Here is a 21,119-nt window from a genome sequence, read left to right as displayed (position 1 = left end):
GACAAAGAATATCCAGTGGAGCCTGCTGAATTCCTTCTACCTATGAAACTGGACAACATCCTCCATCCAAGTCCAGGGTTGGAGGAATTTAAAGGGGTGGTATCCAGAAATGTTCTCTATTTCTGAAATTATGGGCAAAAATTATTAAAATGTGATGAGAGTATTAGTACTCTTTCTTGTTTTAACAGCTTTTAAGTACATTTCATAATTTCCATGGCTACTTAGAATGAAAAGGCATGTAATGAACATATGTGGATTTATGAGACATCTTCACACAATGCAACTACCACTGCTTTAGACAATAGAGGAGCACTGAGCTTTAAAATACTAAAAAATAAATGCTGGCCATGTTTCATAACTTTAATGCAAACTATGAAGGGTAAACTAGATGTTATTTAGAAGTAAATAAATACCAATTTAACTTTATCAAGAATAGCAAATAGATTCTTAGTTTGGAAAAAGACATACTTATTGTTCTTCATTTTTTTCTAATGCAGTTACCTAAAATTAAATAATAGAATCTGGCTGTTTATCAGATACAAACAGATTTTGTGATTACAACTAAATCCTGTAATAACTGTGTTCCAACTGTCAGTCTCTGTATATAACTTGAGGCTTAATTGTGTGTGTAGTACAATAAGCCGTTATTTTAACTTCAAGTGAAAATTGGAGTGAATGACCACTTGGAGTAGTCAGTTGTTTTTCCCTGAAATAGTGGCTCATGGCTTGCAACATTAACCACATTGTCATTTATAGGAATGTATTTTAAAAAATAGGCCTGTGATTTATGGATGCAATTTTTATCCATGTATGGGTTAAAGTACAGACATTTTGAATTGTGAGCTGAATATACTGTGAAACCTGACATCCAGTTGAACTTTGCGCAGTTTTATGGTGTCACCCAACCACTTTATGAAATTGAAGCCACCTGCCAGTCATTTATGTAGTCTATTCTTCACTATTTAGTATTTAATTTTTTTCCTAGTGAATAAATTTTTTATGACTTCTTTTAAGTTTGATTTAAGGTCTAATTTTGTTTAATGAATGAAAGCATCTTGGCTGTTAAACTTTCTACCCATGCATACCATGTGTAGTTTTACTGTGTAATAACTAACAAAAGGCTTTTTAAAAGTTCTATAGCTATTTTTATTTTTAAAAATGGTATTATAGAGTTCCTTGTGGAAAAATATTTCTATTTACTTAAATTATAGCAGTCTCAAATAACATGTTTATGTCTCTCATACTGGGCTATTTCCTTTAGTGTATACATTTTTATCAGGCTACTTTGTCTTACTACTTTTCTGTACATTAATTACCTATTATTCTCAGATACTTATTACACTAATTACCTTCTATAATTTCTGACATTTTTGAATTTATATACCCACATTTTTAAAGTTTACCAATTCTGGTTCACACTTCCGATATCATAGGTGCTTGCACACAGAATGTTGGCCTCATAACTACAGAGATTTCTTGTGCATGTCCCTTAGACAAGTCGAACATCTCTGTAGTTGTTTTTCTTTTGAACAAGTCAGGAGAGCATTTGTAAAATGTGGTAGGAGGATAAAAGCCCATGGAAGAGCCTAAACTATATTCTGGATGATTTCCTTCCATCTCTCTCCCACCGCCACCAGCTAGCCTGCCTCTCAGCTTCTTATGCACTAAGCATAGAGAAATCAGTGTGATGGAATCCCAGCATCATTAGTGTGTGGGTCGGAGTTCCACAGAGAAACACAGTAGAACACACACACACACAATTTATTAGAAAGAATTGGCTCACATCATTATGCAAGCTGACAAGTCCCAAGATTTGCAGGTTGAATAGGCAAGCTGGAGACCCAATAGAGCCGATGGTGTGGTTCCAGTCCAGGGTGTCAGTCTGAGTTCAAAGGCAGGAAAAAAGCAAAGTCTCAGTTTGAAGGCAGTCAGGCAGGAGAGTCCTCTCTTACTTGGGGGAAGTGTCAGCCTCTTATTCTATTCAGGCCTCCACCTGATTGAATTAGGCTCACCCAAGTTAGAGAGGGCAGTGGGCCCTACTGAGGCTCCCAAGTCAAATGTTAATCTGCCTCAAAAATGCCCTCATGGAAACACTCAGAATACTGTTGACCAAATATCTTGGCACCCTGTGGCCCAACCAAGTTGACATATACGATTAACCATCACAGTAGGAAATGCTATATGAAGATAAATTTTTCAAATCTTTCTCTATCCCTAAGGAAGACTTGCTTAATCTAGGATTACAGACCTACATCATACAAGGTTAGAAGACTGAACAATGTCTCATTTCTTTCTTTCTTTCTTTTTTTTTTTTTTTTTTTTTTTTGAGACGGAGCCTCGCTCAGTCGCCCAGTGTGGAGTGCAGTGGCGCGATCTCGGCTCACTGCAAGTTCCGCCTCCCGGGTTCACGCCATTCTCCTGCCTCGGCCTCCCAAGTAACTGGGACTACAGGAGCCCGCCGCCACGCCCGGCTAATTTTTTGCATTTTTAGTAGAGGCGGGGTTTCACCGTGTTAGGCAGGATGGTCTTGATCTCCTGACCTCGTGATCCGCTCACCTCGGCCTCCCAAAGTGCTTTATTACAGGCGTACAATGTCTCATTTCTGCATTGAAACTTGGCAGAGCTTAACACTCTACATTAGGGTTAGTCTGTATTTTGACTTTATCCTAAATTTTAGGAAAATACAAGAACAATCTGCAAGCAAACTTCATTTATTCAGTCAACAAGCTCAAGCTCATCCCGGATACTTCCCATGGGTAGGAGACTGTGGTCCGATAAAAAGATGAATAAAGGGCCGGGCGCGGTGGCTCACGCCTGTAATCCCAGCACTTTGGGAGGCTGAGACGGGCGGATCACGAGGTCAGGAGATCGAGACCATCCTGGCTAACACGGTGAAACCCCGTTTCTACTAAAAAATACAAAAAACTAGCCGGGTGAGGTGGCTCCGTCTCAAAAAAAAAAAAAAAAAAAAAAAAAAAAGATGAATAAAGATAGTCTCTGCCACTCACATGCTCAAAGCACTTTTGCCCCATGTTGGAAATCCCTCCTTGAATATATCATCAGTGGACTTTAATGCTGTGTTTTAAATAGAAGCTTTAAATAGAGCTACCATTTTCTATTTTGGTGATCTTAAGCCGCCTTCTTCCTTTTCCACCCCCCGCCCAGTAACTTTTATTTTCCAAACAGAATTGTACACAGAATTCCAATGTGAATTAAAGAGAAATAGCTGGAGCTGCTGGGTGGGTAAAGTAAAGGAAAGAACCTGAGGCCTATTCATTTACTTGCCCTAATTTGTCCAATACATTCCGGGTCCCTATAGCCACAACAGCCCCAGGGGTGTAAGGAGTAAAGTGTAAAAAAACACTTATCAGTTTAATATTCCTGACAATATTTTACGCATTATATGTATCAAAATTAAAGCACATTTGGTTACTTTTCTCCCAGTTATTCTGTGATTCACTCTGTGCTTAATTATTTCTCTTTATTCTTCACAGAGTTGTTTTGTTTTGTCTTTTAATCTCATTTTCTCTTCATGTTTTAAAATAGCTTGTGTTTTAAACATGTCATATAATTAGTAGGGTGTTCTACATTGTGGAAGGTTCAGAGGATATAATGACTTCCAGGAACTTGCAATTTTACTGAAAATAAAAAGCATGTGTTTTTGAAATATTTAAACACAGTAAGACAAAGTAAGCCATATAGACAAAAAGTACTTCATGAGGTTATTTCCAGACATCTGTATGAATATTTCATCAAGTATCAAGAATGTCATACTTTGCTGTTTGAATGCAGGGATCTATAGAGCACTAGATGTTTCCTGAATAGACCTTAGCAATTATATGTCTCCTTTGGAGATTTATTTTGTGTGATTTGCCTTTTATTTTTGTAGTCAGCAAAGGGAAATGGAGCAGATGGAAGTAAGTCCCCAAAAGTGTTTAATGTGTAAGAGGCCTAAGCTTATTAATATTTTATTATTCAGTCTTTTCTCTCTAACTTCTTGTGTCAACCTGTTGGGCTCTTGCTGTACTGGGAGAAGCTAGAGACAGGTTAGAAGATTTGTTTTGGAGATAGAGCTCTAATGAGAGTAAAGCAATGAATTCATGAGATTGTATGTGTTTAGCAAGGGAGTGGATTTTACAGGAAGAATTATTTTGTTGTTGTTGCAAAGTAGTGATTGAAAGAGAAAACTTTTGAAAGTAGAAGCTTTTGTGACTGTGAGTAAAATGAGAATGTTTACAGATAGGAAAGGGGTATTCTAAAACCTATTTTTCTATGAATTAAAAAATACATTTATGTAGCTAATCTCCTTTGCTGCTCATGCTAAACGCTTTGTAATGGTATGCAACTGTTTAATTATAACAGTAATGTCAGATTGCTTTTTTTTTTTTTTTTTTTTTGAGACGGAGTCTTGCTCTGTCGCCCAGGCTGGAGTGCAGTGGCAAGATCTCAGCTCACTGCAAGCTCTGCCTGCCAGGTTCACACCATTCTCCTGCCTCAGCCTCCCAAGTAGCTGGGGCTACAGGCGCCCGCCACCACGCATGGCTAATTTTTTGTATTTTTAGTAGAGATGGGGTTTCACCATGTTAGCCAGGATGGTCTTGATCTCCTGACCTAGTGATCTGCCTGTCTCGGCCTCCCAAAGTGCAAATTGCTTCTTATATCAATGAAGCAACATGCAGAGACTGGACCACAGGGTGCTGTTATCTTTGGATCTTATAATTCTGGACACCATTATGCTCTTGAATATGTTTTAGAAAATTTCAGTTACTGCGTAGTAACTGGTAGGCGTGCCATTCAAACTAAAATATCCAGGAGTTAAAAATCCCAAATAATAATTTATCTTTTGTTCAGGTTTAGTTTTTAAAGCATGTGAAAGTTTACAAATGTAGTTCTGTAAATCAGTAGTCCAGGTTCCAAATCCCACTCACAACCTACCTTCATTAAGTACACTCCATTTGTTTGCTTTTTGTTTTTATTTTTGTTGCTGTTTGTCTTATGTTTCTTCGTTGTATAGTGGAGAATAATGTGAGGTAAGGAAAGAGTGGGCTTGGGGATTACAGTCTAAAAGCTTTATGATATTCTAGTGACTCTGAGATAAACAAGCAATTTTACCTTAGCTTCTCCATCTGTGAAACACGAGGTTTCAGGTTATTCTCTGAGCTTCCTTCCAACCGTAGCATCCTGGGAGTTTATGATTCTTATATGAACTCTGATATCCTATAACCTAGACAATCTAGTATAAATATTTTGAGAATAAAAGTAGGTATTAATAATTACAGTGGAATAACAGGTATAAACTGGCATATGTGGTTGCCACACCTCTAACATATTGTGGTATGATGGCAAATAATGAGGAAAATAAGTAATGTAACACATATGTATGCATACACAATACAGGTCTTTTTTTCATCTATGCAAATAATTAACCCGCTGAGCCAGGCACAGTGACTCATGCCTGTAATCCCAGCACTTTAGGAGGCTGAGACGGGTGGATCACCTGAGGTCAGGAGTTCGAGACCAGTCTAACTAACATGGTGAACCCTCATCTCTACTAAAAATATGAAGATTAGCAGGGTGTGATTGCAGGTGCCTGTAGTCCCAGCTGCTTGGAAGGCTGAGGCGGGAGAATCACTGGAACCAGGGAGGCGGAGGTTGCAGTGAGCTGAGATCATGCCGCTGTACTTCAACCTGGGCAGCAGAGCAAGACTCCATCTCAAAAAAGAAAAAAGAATTGATGTGCTTTGAACTATATTTTTGATTCACGTATCATTAAGACCTTTTGTCTAGTGCTTAACTAACTGCTAATCAACCCCTTTATAAACACATGTTAAACCATTGAATTAAACAGCAGAATGTGACAAGTGGGGCCCATTCAAGAAGGACATCCCAGAAGATCCAGACTATATTACAAATCCTGGGGTGATCAAGGAGAGCCAATGGGACTGAAAGTGTCTGTGGTGAGAAACAACTCTGTTATGTGGAATCTTTAGGAAAAGCAAATAGGAAACTGTCAGTACAGACCTTTAGAGTTCCCGAATATACTCTAGAGAGTACATTCAACATGTACTCAACTCACACCCTCGAGAGTTCCCTATGACTATCTGTTGGAGGAGGAAAGAACTTGCGCTGGTATAAAAATGGGTCAGCCTGACATGTTGGGTGGACTTCACGGTCAATAATGAAGGAAATTTACCCAGTGGGAAGATCAGCAAAGTGTTTACTTGGTGTTCCCTTCATGTAGAGAAGGAGGTAACCTGAGGTGCAGATGTACATTGAGCTTTGGCAGAGTTAATAATCTGATGGGCCTGAAAGAAATAAGACTAGAAAATCAAATACAAGGAATATGAGCAAGAGACATGTAGATGGGGCTGTAGGAGTGAACACAATCAAAATCATGCTTATCAGACTGTAAATACTGCAGAGGAAGTTTTCTACTACCAGGTGGACATTGTCACGTATCTAGTGGATATTAGCCAGCCTCCTTTCTCAGTTACTGCAGAGTTTGTGCAATAGACCCATGAAGAGAATGATCTATTGTGGTTGGACTTAGATCTTAGTGACAGAGGCAGGGAAAATGCATGGACCCAGGACATGGCCTCCCTTTCCAAAGCTAATATAGCTATTGTCGCTTCTAACTATCAAATGCCAGAAACAGACTGACATTGAGCCACTGAGATGGTACCATTCCTCCAGGGTACGATAGAGACCCAACATCTGTTGGGTGGCAGGCAAATTAAGTTGCATCCTCTCCACTTTGGAGCAGGCAGCAATTTGTCCTAAGTGGGTGAATTATGGTCTAGATATGTGTTTGTCTTTCCACTCACAGTGCTTTCACTGGCACCCACATCTGATAGCCTAAGAATGACTGATCCAATGATATGGTGTCCCATATAATATTGCTTCTACTAAGGGACATTTGCTGCTGTATCAAAGAAGGCACAACAGTGAGCTTATGGTCATAATGTGTTTCATCATCCAACAGCAACAGGCCTGATGGTACAGCGGAATAATATTAATCATGAAAAGTTCAGCCAAGACACCAGCATGAGGAAAAACCTTAGAAGCGGGATACTGCCTTCTAGGATTGGGAAATATGCCAAACCAATCGCTGATATAGAATGCTGTATTTATCATACCCAGGACGCACAGTCCTGGGACTAAGGGTAGGCCCTTCCAGTAATCAATAGAAGTGATCTGCTTGTGGTATTTGCACTACCTTTCCCTACTTATACTTTGCCAGTTAGAATCCTGGTTCTTGTGGTGGAATCAAGGGAACAGTGCTGTTCTGTCAGGGGACACAATTAGAATCCCACTTAAGTGGAAGCTGTGATTGGTTCCATATGTGATCTGGTGTTCCTCATGACAATAGACCAAAAAAATGGCGTGAGATATCCATACTCACCACCATGAGGAGATATGGCTACTGTCACAGAATCTGAGCGAGGCAAAATATGTCTGAAACTTAGAAGTACTCCACGCCCTGATGGGAAGGAGAAATTACAGCAACCAAGACTCCATAGGAGCAAGAAAACTAAGGGCTTAATTCATCAGGATTTAGTTCTGCAACACCCTACTCAGCAGCAGCTCAGACCAGCTGAAATGCTGGTGGAGTATGGGGGAAAATCTGGGATTCGTGGTAAAGGAGATAGGTGATGAATGTCAATTAAGGCCTTAAGAATTAGTTGGAGGATTGGATATTGTGGCTGGATTTATTACTGCTCTTTTAAGTCTCTGGGGAATCACAGCTTGCCATCATTCTAAAGGACTGTACTTAGACTCTCCTCTTGGGAAATATGTGAGGGATCTTATTTTGCATGCTATCGGGTTATCAGTAGATGGTGCAATTACATCTGAATTGTACATGGGGTTGTCTGTCCTGGGCCCAGTTTGTGTGCTTTTCTACATTGGCTCAATCCTAATCCTAAGGATTAAAACCTTATAATCCTACATGTCTTCACGTTTTTGACCACTTGCTCAATGATGAGCCTCAGATATTGCCACCACTGTCACCTTATCTCTTAACACCATTTACTATATTAGCCTCCCTCAAGGTGAAGACCAGGCATTTGCGTGTCCCCAGTAGCAACCACCATGGAAGGATTCACAGTAGTTTTGGCAACTGTCATATAGGGACACACCCAGGAAAATTCTATCTCCATTAGAGTATGGTTTCCCCAGTGGCTACACAAAGGGGCAGATTATAAAATCATAAAGGCAGAGGACTTAATGACCTGTAGGATGAATCTTTATCAATGAAACATAGAGTATGACAAGCAACTGACATGTAAATGTTCCTCTCTCTGACTAACTGTTCCAAGGTACAAAGGTTCCAAATGACTTCTTTAGGTTTGTTTCACATGACCAAATAACGAGCCACATTTTCTTGTGAAGTTCTGCCCAACTCAGTCATGTACCACCTTGTGGCTGCTTTCTTCTCTTCCCTGTATCACTTCTTTTTTTACCTCCTTGTGGTTGACCTGGCATTGCTTAATCTCATTCTGTGCTTCCTAGAGAATCTGGATTGAGATGCCAAGCAAAGGTTTTAATCCAGGAAGTTTTTTGAACACTGAGTGACAAATTAAAATGTCTTTATGAATAAATAGCCCTAGGCTTCCTGATTGGAAAGTTTACCAATTTTCATGCACCAAGTTATCTTCCATTCTCATCTATTTTAATGTATGAATGTACCTCTCTTCTTTAATGAAATTAATGTGCTTATTAATTTCTTTTTTAATAAATGCAGTGTCTCTCTTACCCTGCCCCATTTTGTTTTGCAATGTTTTCATTACTCTGTCTGGTTTATTACACTTTTATCATGTAGTTTCCCTATATTGGAACTTTTCTCAGTGCAGAGAGACAGTATGCTCGTTGTTTGTCCTTTTCAGAATGTATACCTATTTTTACTATCATTGCTTAAAACAAACAGATTCATCAGTATCCTTCTCTTTATAAATTGTGGCATAATGGAAGAGTGCAATACATTTTAAACAAAAATTATGGAGTCCTCACAGCTTGTATCAAGGCACTCCTCACAGAATACTAAACTTTTCTGATTACGTTTTGCCAAACTTATCTTAGACAAGGCAATGTACACCACCCCCACTATCCCAGAATGTAGTCAGGGGCTTCACTATCACTCTTCTACCTTCCTCGTCATCTCCCCTTTAATTATTCTTTCTGATAATAATTTAGAGACAATACAAATTGTAACCATATGGTGCATCTATTAGTATTAAATAAGAATCGTTAGCTAATATTTTCATTATAACTGAATATTGAAAGCAAAGCTGAAACTTTACATATTAAGTTGATATATTACACTTGCTGTATATCTCAGATTCAACCTAATTGCTCAGATTCTTCTAGACTTGGATATATCAATCTTTCGGAATTACTTGTTTGCTTTAGTGGTTGTTACGTTTTCCTAAACTTGTACATCCTGCTGTTTGAGTGCAAACAAGAAGTTAACTCCCCAATCTTCAACCTTCTCTTTGTCTCTCATTTGGTCATGATTTTTTTTTTTTACTCTATTGTCTATTGATTAATTACTTTTTCTCCCATGAGTGCTTCATCATGAATACTAATCTTTGGAAAAGTTGAGAGTGACATGAATGTTCACAAAAATTATAAAGACCTCAGATGAAAATTGCAGCAATTCAAAATTGCAATCCCATTGGAGCAAAACAAAGACAGCTACAACCATTTGAAAGCAAGTCACATTTTTGCACACCATCCATTATTCTTGCATTTAACAGAATGTTAAAGATTCTACAGCTTGTGAATTTATTAGCTTGGTATTTAGCATGTTTCATGGCCAAAATAGCAAAGAAGCTTCATTATTACTGGTTAAATTAGCCTCATGAAAATGTTGTTGGTAAAAGGTTACAGAAATGAATAAGAGATCTAACCAAGCAGCATATTGGACCATTTATCACTATAATTTTCAAAAGGCATTCCGATGATTTAAATTAACTTGGCTAAAGGGTAGAAATTTAGTTAAAAGTTAGTAATTGAAGCCTAAATGACATGGTTAGCTCTTCTTTTTGATAAGGAGGGAACAACGCATACACATACAGTAGTTTCATACATTGTCCTTTTGGCAGAAGCTGAAGCCAATAAAACCATACCTGACAATACCATTTATTTGTTATTCGGGCTTTTTTTTTTTTTTTTGGAGACAGTCTCGCTTTGTCACCCAGGCTGGAGTGTAGTAGCCCAATCTCGACTCCCTACAACCTCCGTCTCATGAGTTCTAGAGATTCTCCTGCCTCAGCCTCCTGAGTAGCTAGGATTACAGGCACGTGCCACCATGCCTGGCTAAGTTTTGTATTTTTAGTAGAGACGGGGTTTCACCATGTTGGCCAGGCTTGTCTTGAACTCCTGACCTCAGGTGATCCGCCCACCTCAGACTCCCAAAGTGCTGGGATTACAGGTGTGAGCCTCCGTGCCGGGCTGGGCTTTTGCTTTTTAAAGAAATGTTTGTAACTATGTTATATATAAACTGAATTACCTAAGTATCTCATGTTTGCTTCCAGCATGGTCAGATACCCCTTCCTGCATTCTTTGATTCTGTGCCGTTGAAACTTAAAAACTTAGCCATCTTTACATAGAGGTTTTACGATTTGCTTTTTAACTGATGTCTTCCCTATGTATATAAGAATAGGAAGTCTGCCATCTTCGTGAAAATTTCATCAGGGAATTTAACATTTCTAATTTCTGCCCTTTGACATATGTTTTTATTTGTGTGGTCTAAACTATTCATATTTTTGTGTGTGCTAAAATAATTTTTTAAAAATATTTAAGCTAATAAGCTCATAGAACTTTCCTGGTAATTATGCTGAAATAATTTCTTACTATCTTGACAAGTCTGACTAAGGGTTACGTGTCTATGGATTTAAGATAAAAGTAAAGTTTTTCCTCTCTTCCACTCTTAACAGAAACCAGGAGATAAAAGAACTTGGTGAGCTTTCTCCACATTGGGACAATCTGCGAAAAAATGTCCTTACTCACTGTGACCAAATGGTGAATATGTACCAAGACATTCTGACAGAACTGAGCAAGGAAACAGGTGTGGAAACAATAACTCTACTTACTCAAAGTGAATTGCATTTCCTGCTTGTGAAATGAAAAAAAAAAATAATAAAGTGATTTTATGTAGATAGGAGAACTGGAGATTTTTTTTTAACTCTTTTACTTCTAACTTTAACATCTTAAAACAAAGAAAACATTACCCTATTTTACCTTACAGAATTATTACATGAATAATTGAGACAATTTTTTAAAATATTGAATTTCTAAGAAGAAAAGCAACTCATAAATATAGGATATGTTTTTCTTTCTGAAGTTCTTTTAACATTTTTCTGTCAGGTTTATCTTTTAACATGCATATTAATTTATCATTATTTACTAATAATGTTTCATTTCTGGTTTCCATCAGGGTCCTCTTTCAAATCAAGCAGCAGCAAAGGAGAGAAAACATTAGAATTTGTTCCAGTAAATCTACATCTGCAAAGAATGCAGGTACACAGCCCTCACTTGAAAGGTATCATCATAAATTATTCTTTTCAAAATGGCAAATTATGTTACAGTGTGTACTTCTTTCAACAGCTTGAGTATTGGCAGAAGTCAAGTTTAACAATTATATAAAGTTGAAAATGAAACAATTGAACCTCATAATGACCCTAAATCCTGCTAAAGAGACTCTGATATTTTTGTTGCTGTATTTTTGAGAAATATTTTATGATTGTGGCACCTGGATTGAGGTAGAGATGAAAATGCAAAATGAGTAATAGCATCCTTAAGTAGTATTAACGGTGGCTAATAGGTAACACTTGTGCTCACTTGAATTAGAAAAAAAAAAAGAAAGAGAAAACGAAATTTGCTCATATTTTTCCTGTCTTGAGAAACCAAAGCCCCAAAGTCGACTAATACGCCAGGTTTTTTTGACTTACTGGTAACTATCAATAGAAGCCCCCTTTTCTATGGGGAAAAAAGTGAGTATAGTAAGGTAGAAGGTGGTAGAGTATTTAAAAGTAATCAGTTGTAAGAAATATTTGTCAAAGAGAAATATATAGGTTTTTCTGAACGTACTTGAAAATGAGCCAGAGTGACCAATATGGTGTCATATTTATTACCATTATACATAATCCCTTGCCATTTATCAAAAATATACTTTCCAATATCTTTTCATCTCCCCTTTTCCTTAACTTATTACTATAGCAATTATGCAAATTCAGGGTGACTTTATGCCCTGGTTTGCTGGCAAAAGTCCTAGATTATGTCCCTGTCCCTACATATGCCTATGACCATTGTTAATGGTACCCTTGCTTCCTTTCCTTCTTAAATGTTTCTCTGTTTAAAAGACTAATGCTGTGATCATCCTACTAGTACCCATCTTTTAGGGGTCACAAAGTTATCAAATTCTTTAGGATAAGTGCCTAAAAATGCATACAAACATACTTAGAGAGACATCTAAATTCTCATTCTGACACTCTGTTTTGTAGCCCTTGTCACAACATAGTAGTTACAGGTTTAGAAAGGTTAAAACACAAAAGCTATTGTACACTGTTAGTGAAAATGTAAACTGGTGTAGCCACTATGGTAAAAACAAATATGGAGGCTCCTAAAAAAACTAAAAATAAAGCTACCATAGGGTCCAACATTCATACATCTGGGTGTTTATCCAAAATAATTGAAATGAGAATCTCAAAGAGATGTTTGCACTCCCACATTCATTGCAGCATTGTTCACAGTAGCCAAGACAGAAAAATGTCCATCAATGGGTGAAAAGATAAATTGTGATATGTACAAAGAATGGAATATTATTCAGCCTTATAGAGAAGAAAATCCTGCCACGATGAGACAACATGGATGAACCTGGAGGATACTATGCTAAGTGAAATAAGCCAGGATACAGAGGGACGAATACTACATGACACTACTTATATGAGGAATCTAAAATAGTCAAACTCATAGAAGCAGAGAGTATAATGGTGGTTTCCAGAGGCCATGGGGAGGATGAAAAAAGGAGGTATTAGTCAAAGGGTACAAAGTTGCAGTTATGCAAGATGAATAAGCCCTAGAGAGTTATGGTACAGGGTAGTATCTGTAGTTCACAGTACTATATCGTATACTTTAAAATTTCTGAGGGGATAGATCTTATGTTAAGTGTTCTTATAAGACACATACACATTAATAATAATAGCAATATTAAAGAGAGAGGAAACTTTTGGAGGTGATTGATAGGCTTATGACATAAGTCATCGTAATGGTTTAAAGAATATATATTTATGTCCAATGTCATCAAGTTGTATACATATATATCACTTTTTATATGGTAATCATACCTCAATAATGTGATTTTAAAACGTGAAAGTGAGATCTAAGTTCTGCTTTAGAATTGTCTGAAATTTTATAGTCTGAAAAAGTAAACTTTATTGTTTTCTAGTGTTTGCCTACCAACCATATATACATCATCAGCTGATTTGCAAGTTTAACTGTGATTATACTTATTCTGATGTATTATGTTATTATATGTCGTGATCAAGTGTATGAAATTTTAATTTAGGTCTTATTCACCACAGATTATGTCAAATGAAAGAACTGAAAAAAAAAAGAGAGATGGATTGGCCCAAGGCATTTAGAAACTGCTGTGGTCTGAATGTATCCCCAAAAATCATGTGTTAGAAACTTAATCCCCAGTGCAACAATGTTGGGAGGTGAGACCTAAGGGGAGGCATTTGGATCAAGAGAACTCTACATTTATGAGTGAATTAATGCCATGATAAAAAGACCTTTCAGGAGCAAGTTTACCCTCTTTAGCTCTTCTGCCTTGTAGAGTCACAAAATTTGTTCTCTTGCTTTTCCTCCTTCTACCATTTAAAAGCACAGCAGAAGGCCATCATCAGATACCAGTGCCTTGATCTCAGACTTCCTAGCCTCCAGAACTGTTAGAGAATAATTTATATTTTTTATATAAGTTACTCAGTCCATAATATTATGTTATAGCAGCACAAAATGGAGTAGACAGTAGTTCTTCCTTAATTCCTGAGTGTCTGTCAGTAGTTTGAACAGAACAATAGGTAATGATTTTTAAAATAACCAAAAACAAAGTGTTACAAGTGTTAAAGAAACTAAAATCTTAAGAACTCTCTGACAATCAACATAATGTTTTTCTAATAGCCAAAATGAAAAGGCTTTTATGATGTAGTAAAATGTTTATATTATTTTAGAGTGTAACAGCCCTGGGCTTGAATTGTAGCACTACCACTTTTTACATGAGCTGAGTCTGCTATTTAATCTTTCCAAGCAATTTCATTCTCATTCCTGATTGAGTTAGGGTGTGTAAAACACATAGAATGATAAAATAATAGTAGCTTTATTATACATGTGGCATTTTGCATCACTGGAACAAAATGGATCTGTTTTATAAGAACTGATGAAATTGGAGAAAATTGATCAAGTAAGAACCTATTAAAAATCAACGAAGTCTTGAACTAAGGAAATAGCCAAGTTTAGATTAAAGATGACTTAAAGATGCATTTTGGAGAAACCATCACATGCAAATACTTACTGACTGAGGGAATAAGGCAAGGAAGGAAAAGGATAATTTGCTTTACAGCCGTGAGTAGATGACAGTGTCATCAAACCAGATAGATTTGTTTGGGACCACATACATATGAATTCATATTTAATTATGTATTCAAATGTTTGTTGATTAACCTTAAAATACTTCCACCAAACAAAGAGAAATTGTGATCAAAGTGGCCTTTTACTTCATATTTCTTTCTTGAAAATGAAAGAACCATGTACTATGCTGTTTTCCAAGGTACCATCTGAAAAATAGAGTAAAATAGGATGAGGACAATATGTTTAGTTTCTGAATCTCTGATTTGAAGATTTGAAAGAAACAATCTGGCAACTAAAAGAAAGAAATTTAGAAAAGCAAACAAAAGGTGTGTGTGTTTGTGTGTGTGTGTGTGTGTATGCATGCATGCGTTTTCTAACTTGTTTGGTTTGGGATATGTATTAGTTTTCTAGAGCTGTTATAGAAAAGCACCAAAAACTGGGTTACTAAAATAGCCAACTTATTTTTTCACAATTCTGGGGACTGGAAGTCTGAAATCAAAATGTCATCAGGGCCATGCTTCCCCTTAAACCTATGGAGTATTCCTTCCTTGTCCCTTCCTGGTATGTGCTGGTTTGCTGGTAATCCTTTGCCTGCTGATGTTATATGCCAATCCTCTATCTTGCTCATGGTGTTCTCCTGCCCTCTCTGTATGTCTGTTTCTGTATCCAAATGTCCCCTTTAAGGACAACAATTATATAGGATTAGGATCCATCCTTAATGGCTTTATTTCAACTGGATTATATCTGCAAAGACCTTATTTACAAATAAAGTCACATTCTGAGGTATCTTTCTTGGGAGGTACAAGCAAACCCACAAGAGGATTTTGAAAGGAATTTCTTACTTGTAATGACAAATATCAAGCAATACAGAAAAAAAAAATAATGTTACAGATCTAGGGTACAACCCAGAAACTAGAAGATTTTTGACAAAGCAGTTAGCAGAAAGACTGGTTCTAGTCTTTGAAGAGCTAAAAAGAAAATATGGGAAAAGGTTAGATGTCCTAAGAGCCACATTAATGGGAAAAGTACAGAATTGTATTGCATATATAACAGCATGCTAAATTATCAAGCTTATGTTTTAAAAATATTTATATAATATCAAAAGTTATTAGTTGATACTGGAGTTCAGATTAAGTAGCTGCTATGTAGACTAGGTCACCAACTACATGTTATAATACAGGTTGAAAACTCCATTGAAATTTTGGGTCCTTGCCACTTACTACTTTGACTTTAACTGTGTTATTTGACCTCTTTGAGTGTCACTTTATTATTTGCAAAATGAAAAGCTTAAAAGTTTTCTTAGATGGTAGTGAATTAAATATTCTACTTTCTTTCATAACATGTATTTAACAGATTTTGGATTGCAGTTGAATTTATTTAAGATTTGTGGCTACTGATTTGAATGTTTAGCTGAATTATTATTGCAAGGTAATAATGCAAGTAAGATGGGCTAAGCCTTGGCATTTTACTGGCAAGCTATTTGGATGTGGTCTAATTTTTTTTTTCATTTTTACCATTAGTAAATTGTGTCTTCACATTTGATTAATAAGCCTGCTATATTTGGAGAGGAAGCTTTGCAAACAATAGCTGGCAGAGTCACTAAATACAAGGCTAATATGTAGCTCTTGAAATAAGTAACTGAGCGGAACTAATGTTGTCATGTCTCATACTGACAAATGGAATAACCTGCAGTTAACTTAGGGTGCCCTGAAACTCATTAAGTTAAGTTTTTCGTCCTTATTCATCACTTAAACTAAATGCAACAAGTAGAATACTCACCACAATAGATCTTAGCCAGCAGTGACAAGAATGAAACGTAAACCCCAAAATTAAAAACAAAAGATTTTATACTAATATACTTTAATAAATTTTATTTTCATGGCACATCAATTGTGAATATTATGGAATATAAATTCCTGTAATGTAATACTCTGTTTTATTTTATATGTTATAGATATACAATAGAAAAGTATAATATTTTGCTATAAAATGTAATGAATTCGAACTAAAGCAGCTACTTTGTTTCACAGCAGACATAGTTTATGGATCTGTTGTAATCTATAGTACTGAAAGCCTTCTTTATGTAACTCTGCATTATTAATATATTAGCTAACTCTAAGCATGAGTGTTTTGTAAATATTAGCTATATAGCTATGGTTTTACTTTGTGAGCCTGGTCCCTTTAGATATAGCTGCTTGAGTGATCGCAGTGCCTGACACAGCATGTGCAAAAAAATAAAAAGAGAGTCTGGTGTGATCACTTCACGCAAGCTAAATCAATGGAGTTTCACTCGTGTATTCTCTTTGGGGATTCAGAGACAATCTGTCCTCACGAATTTAACTCTAATTGTGTTCTAGGGAACCAACAAGGAAGAAAAATCAGACATACAGTAATAAGGCAGACCACAAAAAGAAAGGAAAGGCAGAGATAGTCTCTCATGGCTTTTCATTACCTGATTTGAGCCCACAGGGAATGAATGGGCTTGCCCTTAGTTTACATGAGTGAAACACACCTGTCAAGCACAGCCCCGCCCACTCTCATTGTTTTTGTTTGTTGTTTTTCAGATATCTCAAGTGGGATTCTGTAAATTGGTATGAAACGAAGCTTAACTAAAATATGTTTAAAAAATGATTTTATATCATAAAGCTGCAGTTGAAATCAGGTCGAACAGTAGTCAAAATTTACTGTGTTAACTGTGGAGGAGTCAGCTAACCTCTTTGGCCTTTCATTTTATAATCTCTACATAGAAGGAAGGAGCAAAAGACTGGAGCTTCTAGACCTCTCCTGTTTCTGTATCTCAAGAATTTGAGAGTATCACCTCATCAGTGAAGCATAATTACATTAGATATACTTAATAATGATGTCAAATTGCTTGGACTATTTTGAAACAGATTTCCCTTAAAAATCCCTAAAGGCTTGCAATTCCTGTCAAAGGCATATTACGTGCCATTTTGAAATCGGGGATTATATTTAAATTGTTCCTTGATATGAGGTCAGCGTGTCTTCATTTCTGACATTAGCACTATTTTATAGTTGTAGAAATTTTAGAAAGATCTTCTGGGAAAAATAGAATTATCATCTCATTTCTATTATTAAATGGCTTTTAAAAGGCTATAAGGCAGCCCTATTATTAAATCTCAAACCAATCCGGTGTCTTTAGCTTTACAAGACTCAACAACTTAAATTCTACTTCTCTATTACTTTTTATCTATTACTTTGGATACTATGCAATTTTCACAAAGCCAAAGACAATTTTTGAGACACTATAAAATGTCCAAAAAGGAAGACACATTTAGTAGAAAAAAAAACGTATTTTTTTCTTAAATTTTCTATAAAAAGTTCCCACTTAGATTTTTATAACTGTCTCTTGATACCAAAAATTTGAAGACTTTTATTACACAGCTAAGGGCTATTCAAATCACAAAGATACATAAAGAACAGGATATGGCCATGGTAAAAGCTGTCCAAAAAATCATAAAGAACAGGGTACAATAAAAAGATTTTTAAAATGATAATACAGATTTTACCAATCAAATTGTTACCTTAGAATTTTAATTTTGTTTTCTTATAGGTATTGTTACTTTAGAATTTTAATTTTGTTTTCTTATAGGTTATTTTTTTCTTGTGCATTTTTTCTCTTTGGAGGAAAACAATCAATTGCAGTTAATTCTAAATTTAAAGGAATACAACTGCCGCAGCTAAGGATGAACATGGTACTTTAAGTGTATAGCATTCTTCATCCACTAAAGAGACCAGGAAATAAATCACATGGTATACATGGATCAGTCTACTAATTTGTAATAGTTCCAAGTGAAATTCAAGGCTGAAGGGGCAAAGGAGATAAACCTAGCTGTTTCACGTTGAGATACTGGTAGCTGATAATTATCAAATGACAACTGCGAAATATTAAGAAGACTACCTAAGATAATAAATTTGTAATTTTCATGAGAAGTATTGATATTTTAACAATTTGAGTGACCAGTTTTAAATGTGAGGGGAAATATCTCAATTACAGTTAAGGATTACACAACTGTACATAATGTTATTTCAGACCATGTGACAGACCTAACATACCCGTAGCTGGAGAACAAAGCTGTTTCTCTTGGCTTAAATTCATGTCAGTTCTGAGAATAATATTCAGCAGCTACTTTCCTATTGTTTTCTTCAAAGACACTCTTTGGCTATCAAAGTTAAAAGTTTAAAACTTAAAACCAGTTTTTTGAAGACCTGAAGTGTACAAATGCTATTTAAAGCCAAACTCTTTGGACTTCTATAAAATATTCACACAAAGATTCAAGCTTTTTGAGGAGTGGTTCTGATCAAGATAGGTAGAATCAGAATGCAATAGAGGAAATACAAAGAGAGGGAGGCTTTGTTTGCTTTATAAGTATCTAGACATAAACCATATCTAGTGTCTTTGTGGAGAAGACCTCTTGATATCAATGGAATATCATAGGTTGAAAATGCCTTTCTAGAAGTTAGATAAGGTGCTACACTTCTGCTAGCTGTGAGAGTTTGTCAATTTGAAATTTGTTCTATGAAGTTCAAAACTGAAGAATGTTTGGGGACTTTTCCCCTATTTTTGCTCTCTAGTACTTTCACATTTGAGAACACATAAGTCTGCTTATTTTTTTTCGAATCCTGATTGTTTTGTTGCTTATCAATATGTCTGTCTTAGAATTTATTATCCCCAAACTGCTTTATTTTTAACCTACTTTCATTATGTTAAGTGATAATAAATGATCAATAAAATTATAAAAGTGATAATAAAAGGAATGACAAATAAAGAATAGAGGCATATAAGGAAATAAATATGGAAATATGTATACACAATTAGTATAGTACATATGTTTTCTAGTCCTAGCTACTGAAAGGGAAAACAGTGACACCATAGTAGCAGTGAGCATAACTAGTCCTCAGTGCTTGATTTCTAAACACTATTCCCTAATAAAAAGGATCAAGGTTTATTGGAAAGCTGGTTGATTGCAGGGCTGAGTCAGGGAAAATGCAAGATGATTCTGGAGCATCTTGTGGCTCTAGAAAGTAGTGACATGCTAAAAAAAATGTTTTTAATAGAATAGTTATATATAAAGGGCACAACAGCCAAACTTAAGGAGCTCCCAAAACACAAAGCTGCACAACTTGAACAGCAAAAAGATATTACTGAGTCATTAACCAAATAAAAAATTCCCATGGGCCTATATTAATATTAATAGACAACAGAATAAGTAAATGAATGGAGGAGAAGAGTCAATCATGCCTTTCAGAAGAATTCTGATTAATAATGTGAGAGGAATGAAACAAAAAATTACTATTCAGATATATCAGTAACAATTTAAGATCCATCAATGAATGCAAAAAATAGTGAGTGAAAGTTTAAGCAGAAAAAGGATATTTGCATAGTCTCCAAGTATGTCCCCCCAGATTTTTACTAACTTTCCAGGGGAGAATTAACTGTCAGTAGTGGCAGGCACCCCAATGCATCAAGGTTAGCCTCAAAGTAGTACAGAAACACACACTGATACGATGCTCTGAGAAGGGCACATGACCTCTATAGCATTCTGCTCCATACTGCAGAACCTCAGTCTAATGACAAACTGTAAGAGAAACCCAAGCTGAGGAACATTCTACAAAGTAACTGATCAGTACTCTTCAAAAATGTCAAGACTATGAGAGACAGTGAAAGACTTAAGAACTCTCATAGATTGGAGGAGCTTGAGAAGACCTGACAGCTAAATGAAAGACAAGATCCTAGGAGAGAAAAAAATGTGTGAGTGGAAAAACCAACCTGAATACATCTCCTTAAAGGAATTCTATATTCCTTCCTGTTTTACACAGCATATTAAAAGTTAATTCAAATTCCATGGAAATATTGATAGCAATTTAGTTATGAGCTCTTTGATCATTTATACACTATAATCCAATATATATATATACACACACACACACATATTCCTGAGATCTGTGTGTATATGTGCATCTGTGTGTGTGTGTGCATGTGTAGCCAGATTCTAATGTTTTTATTGACAGAGTATATAAATATTTTATTCATCAGTTAAGAATATTAATTCCCTGTATGATCTAACGACAAACAAGACAAACCGAATTGAGCATCTAAATATTTATATATTTATTTATTTATCGACATTTTTGAACACCTACAGCTTACAATGATTTCCATTTGAAGAAAAAGACATTAAATGCACAATGCTGTATTTTACATTGTGTGAAGCCTAGAGAAGAAAGTAAATTAACTATCAAAATTATTTTATGCAATATGAAAAGTAATACTCTGATAAAGATATGAATTTAGGACTATGATAGGAAAGAGGAGGAAGTAAGTATTTCTAGCTGGATACATTACACAAAGATCTCTGTGTAGGAACTAACTTAGCAACAAGGCCTAAGTATGAAATTTACAAGAATAAAGAACAGAAAAATGAAAAAGAGAAGGGCAGTTTAGGTAATGGGAAGAGCCTTAGGGGAGAGTG

General features: G+C 36.0%; 1 protein-coding gene across 9 annotated transcripts in view; it reads left to right on the top strand.

Annotated features, from left to right (window-relative positions):
* Positions 1-21,119, top strand: part of INPP4B (inositol polyphosphate-4-phosphatase type II B) — an 819,089-nt gene that overhangs the window by 628,068 nt on the left and 169,902 nt on the right. For all 9 annotated transcript variants that reach the window (XM_007999870.3, XM_073017650.1, XM_037992380.2 and 6 more), the window contains 2 exons: positions 10,938-11,068; positions 11,438-11,542. In XM_007999870.3, coding sequence (XP_007998061.3) covers positions 10,938-11,068; positions 11,438-11,542 — 236 coding nt within the window. The remainder of the gene's footprint in view (positions 1-10,937; positions 11,069-11,437; positions 11,543-21,119) is intronic.

The sequence above is a fragment of the Chlorocebus sabaeus genome, chromosome 7, assembly GCF_047675955.1.
Source record: "Chlorocebus sabaeus isolate Y175 chromosome 7, mChlSab1.0.hap1, whole genome shotgun sequence".
NCBI lineage: Eukaryota > Metazoa > Chordata > Mammalia > Primates > Cercopithecidae > Chlorocebus > Chlorocebus sabaeus.
This window is presented reverse-complemented; position numbering and strand designations above follow the sequence as displayed.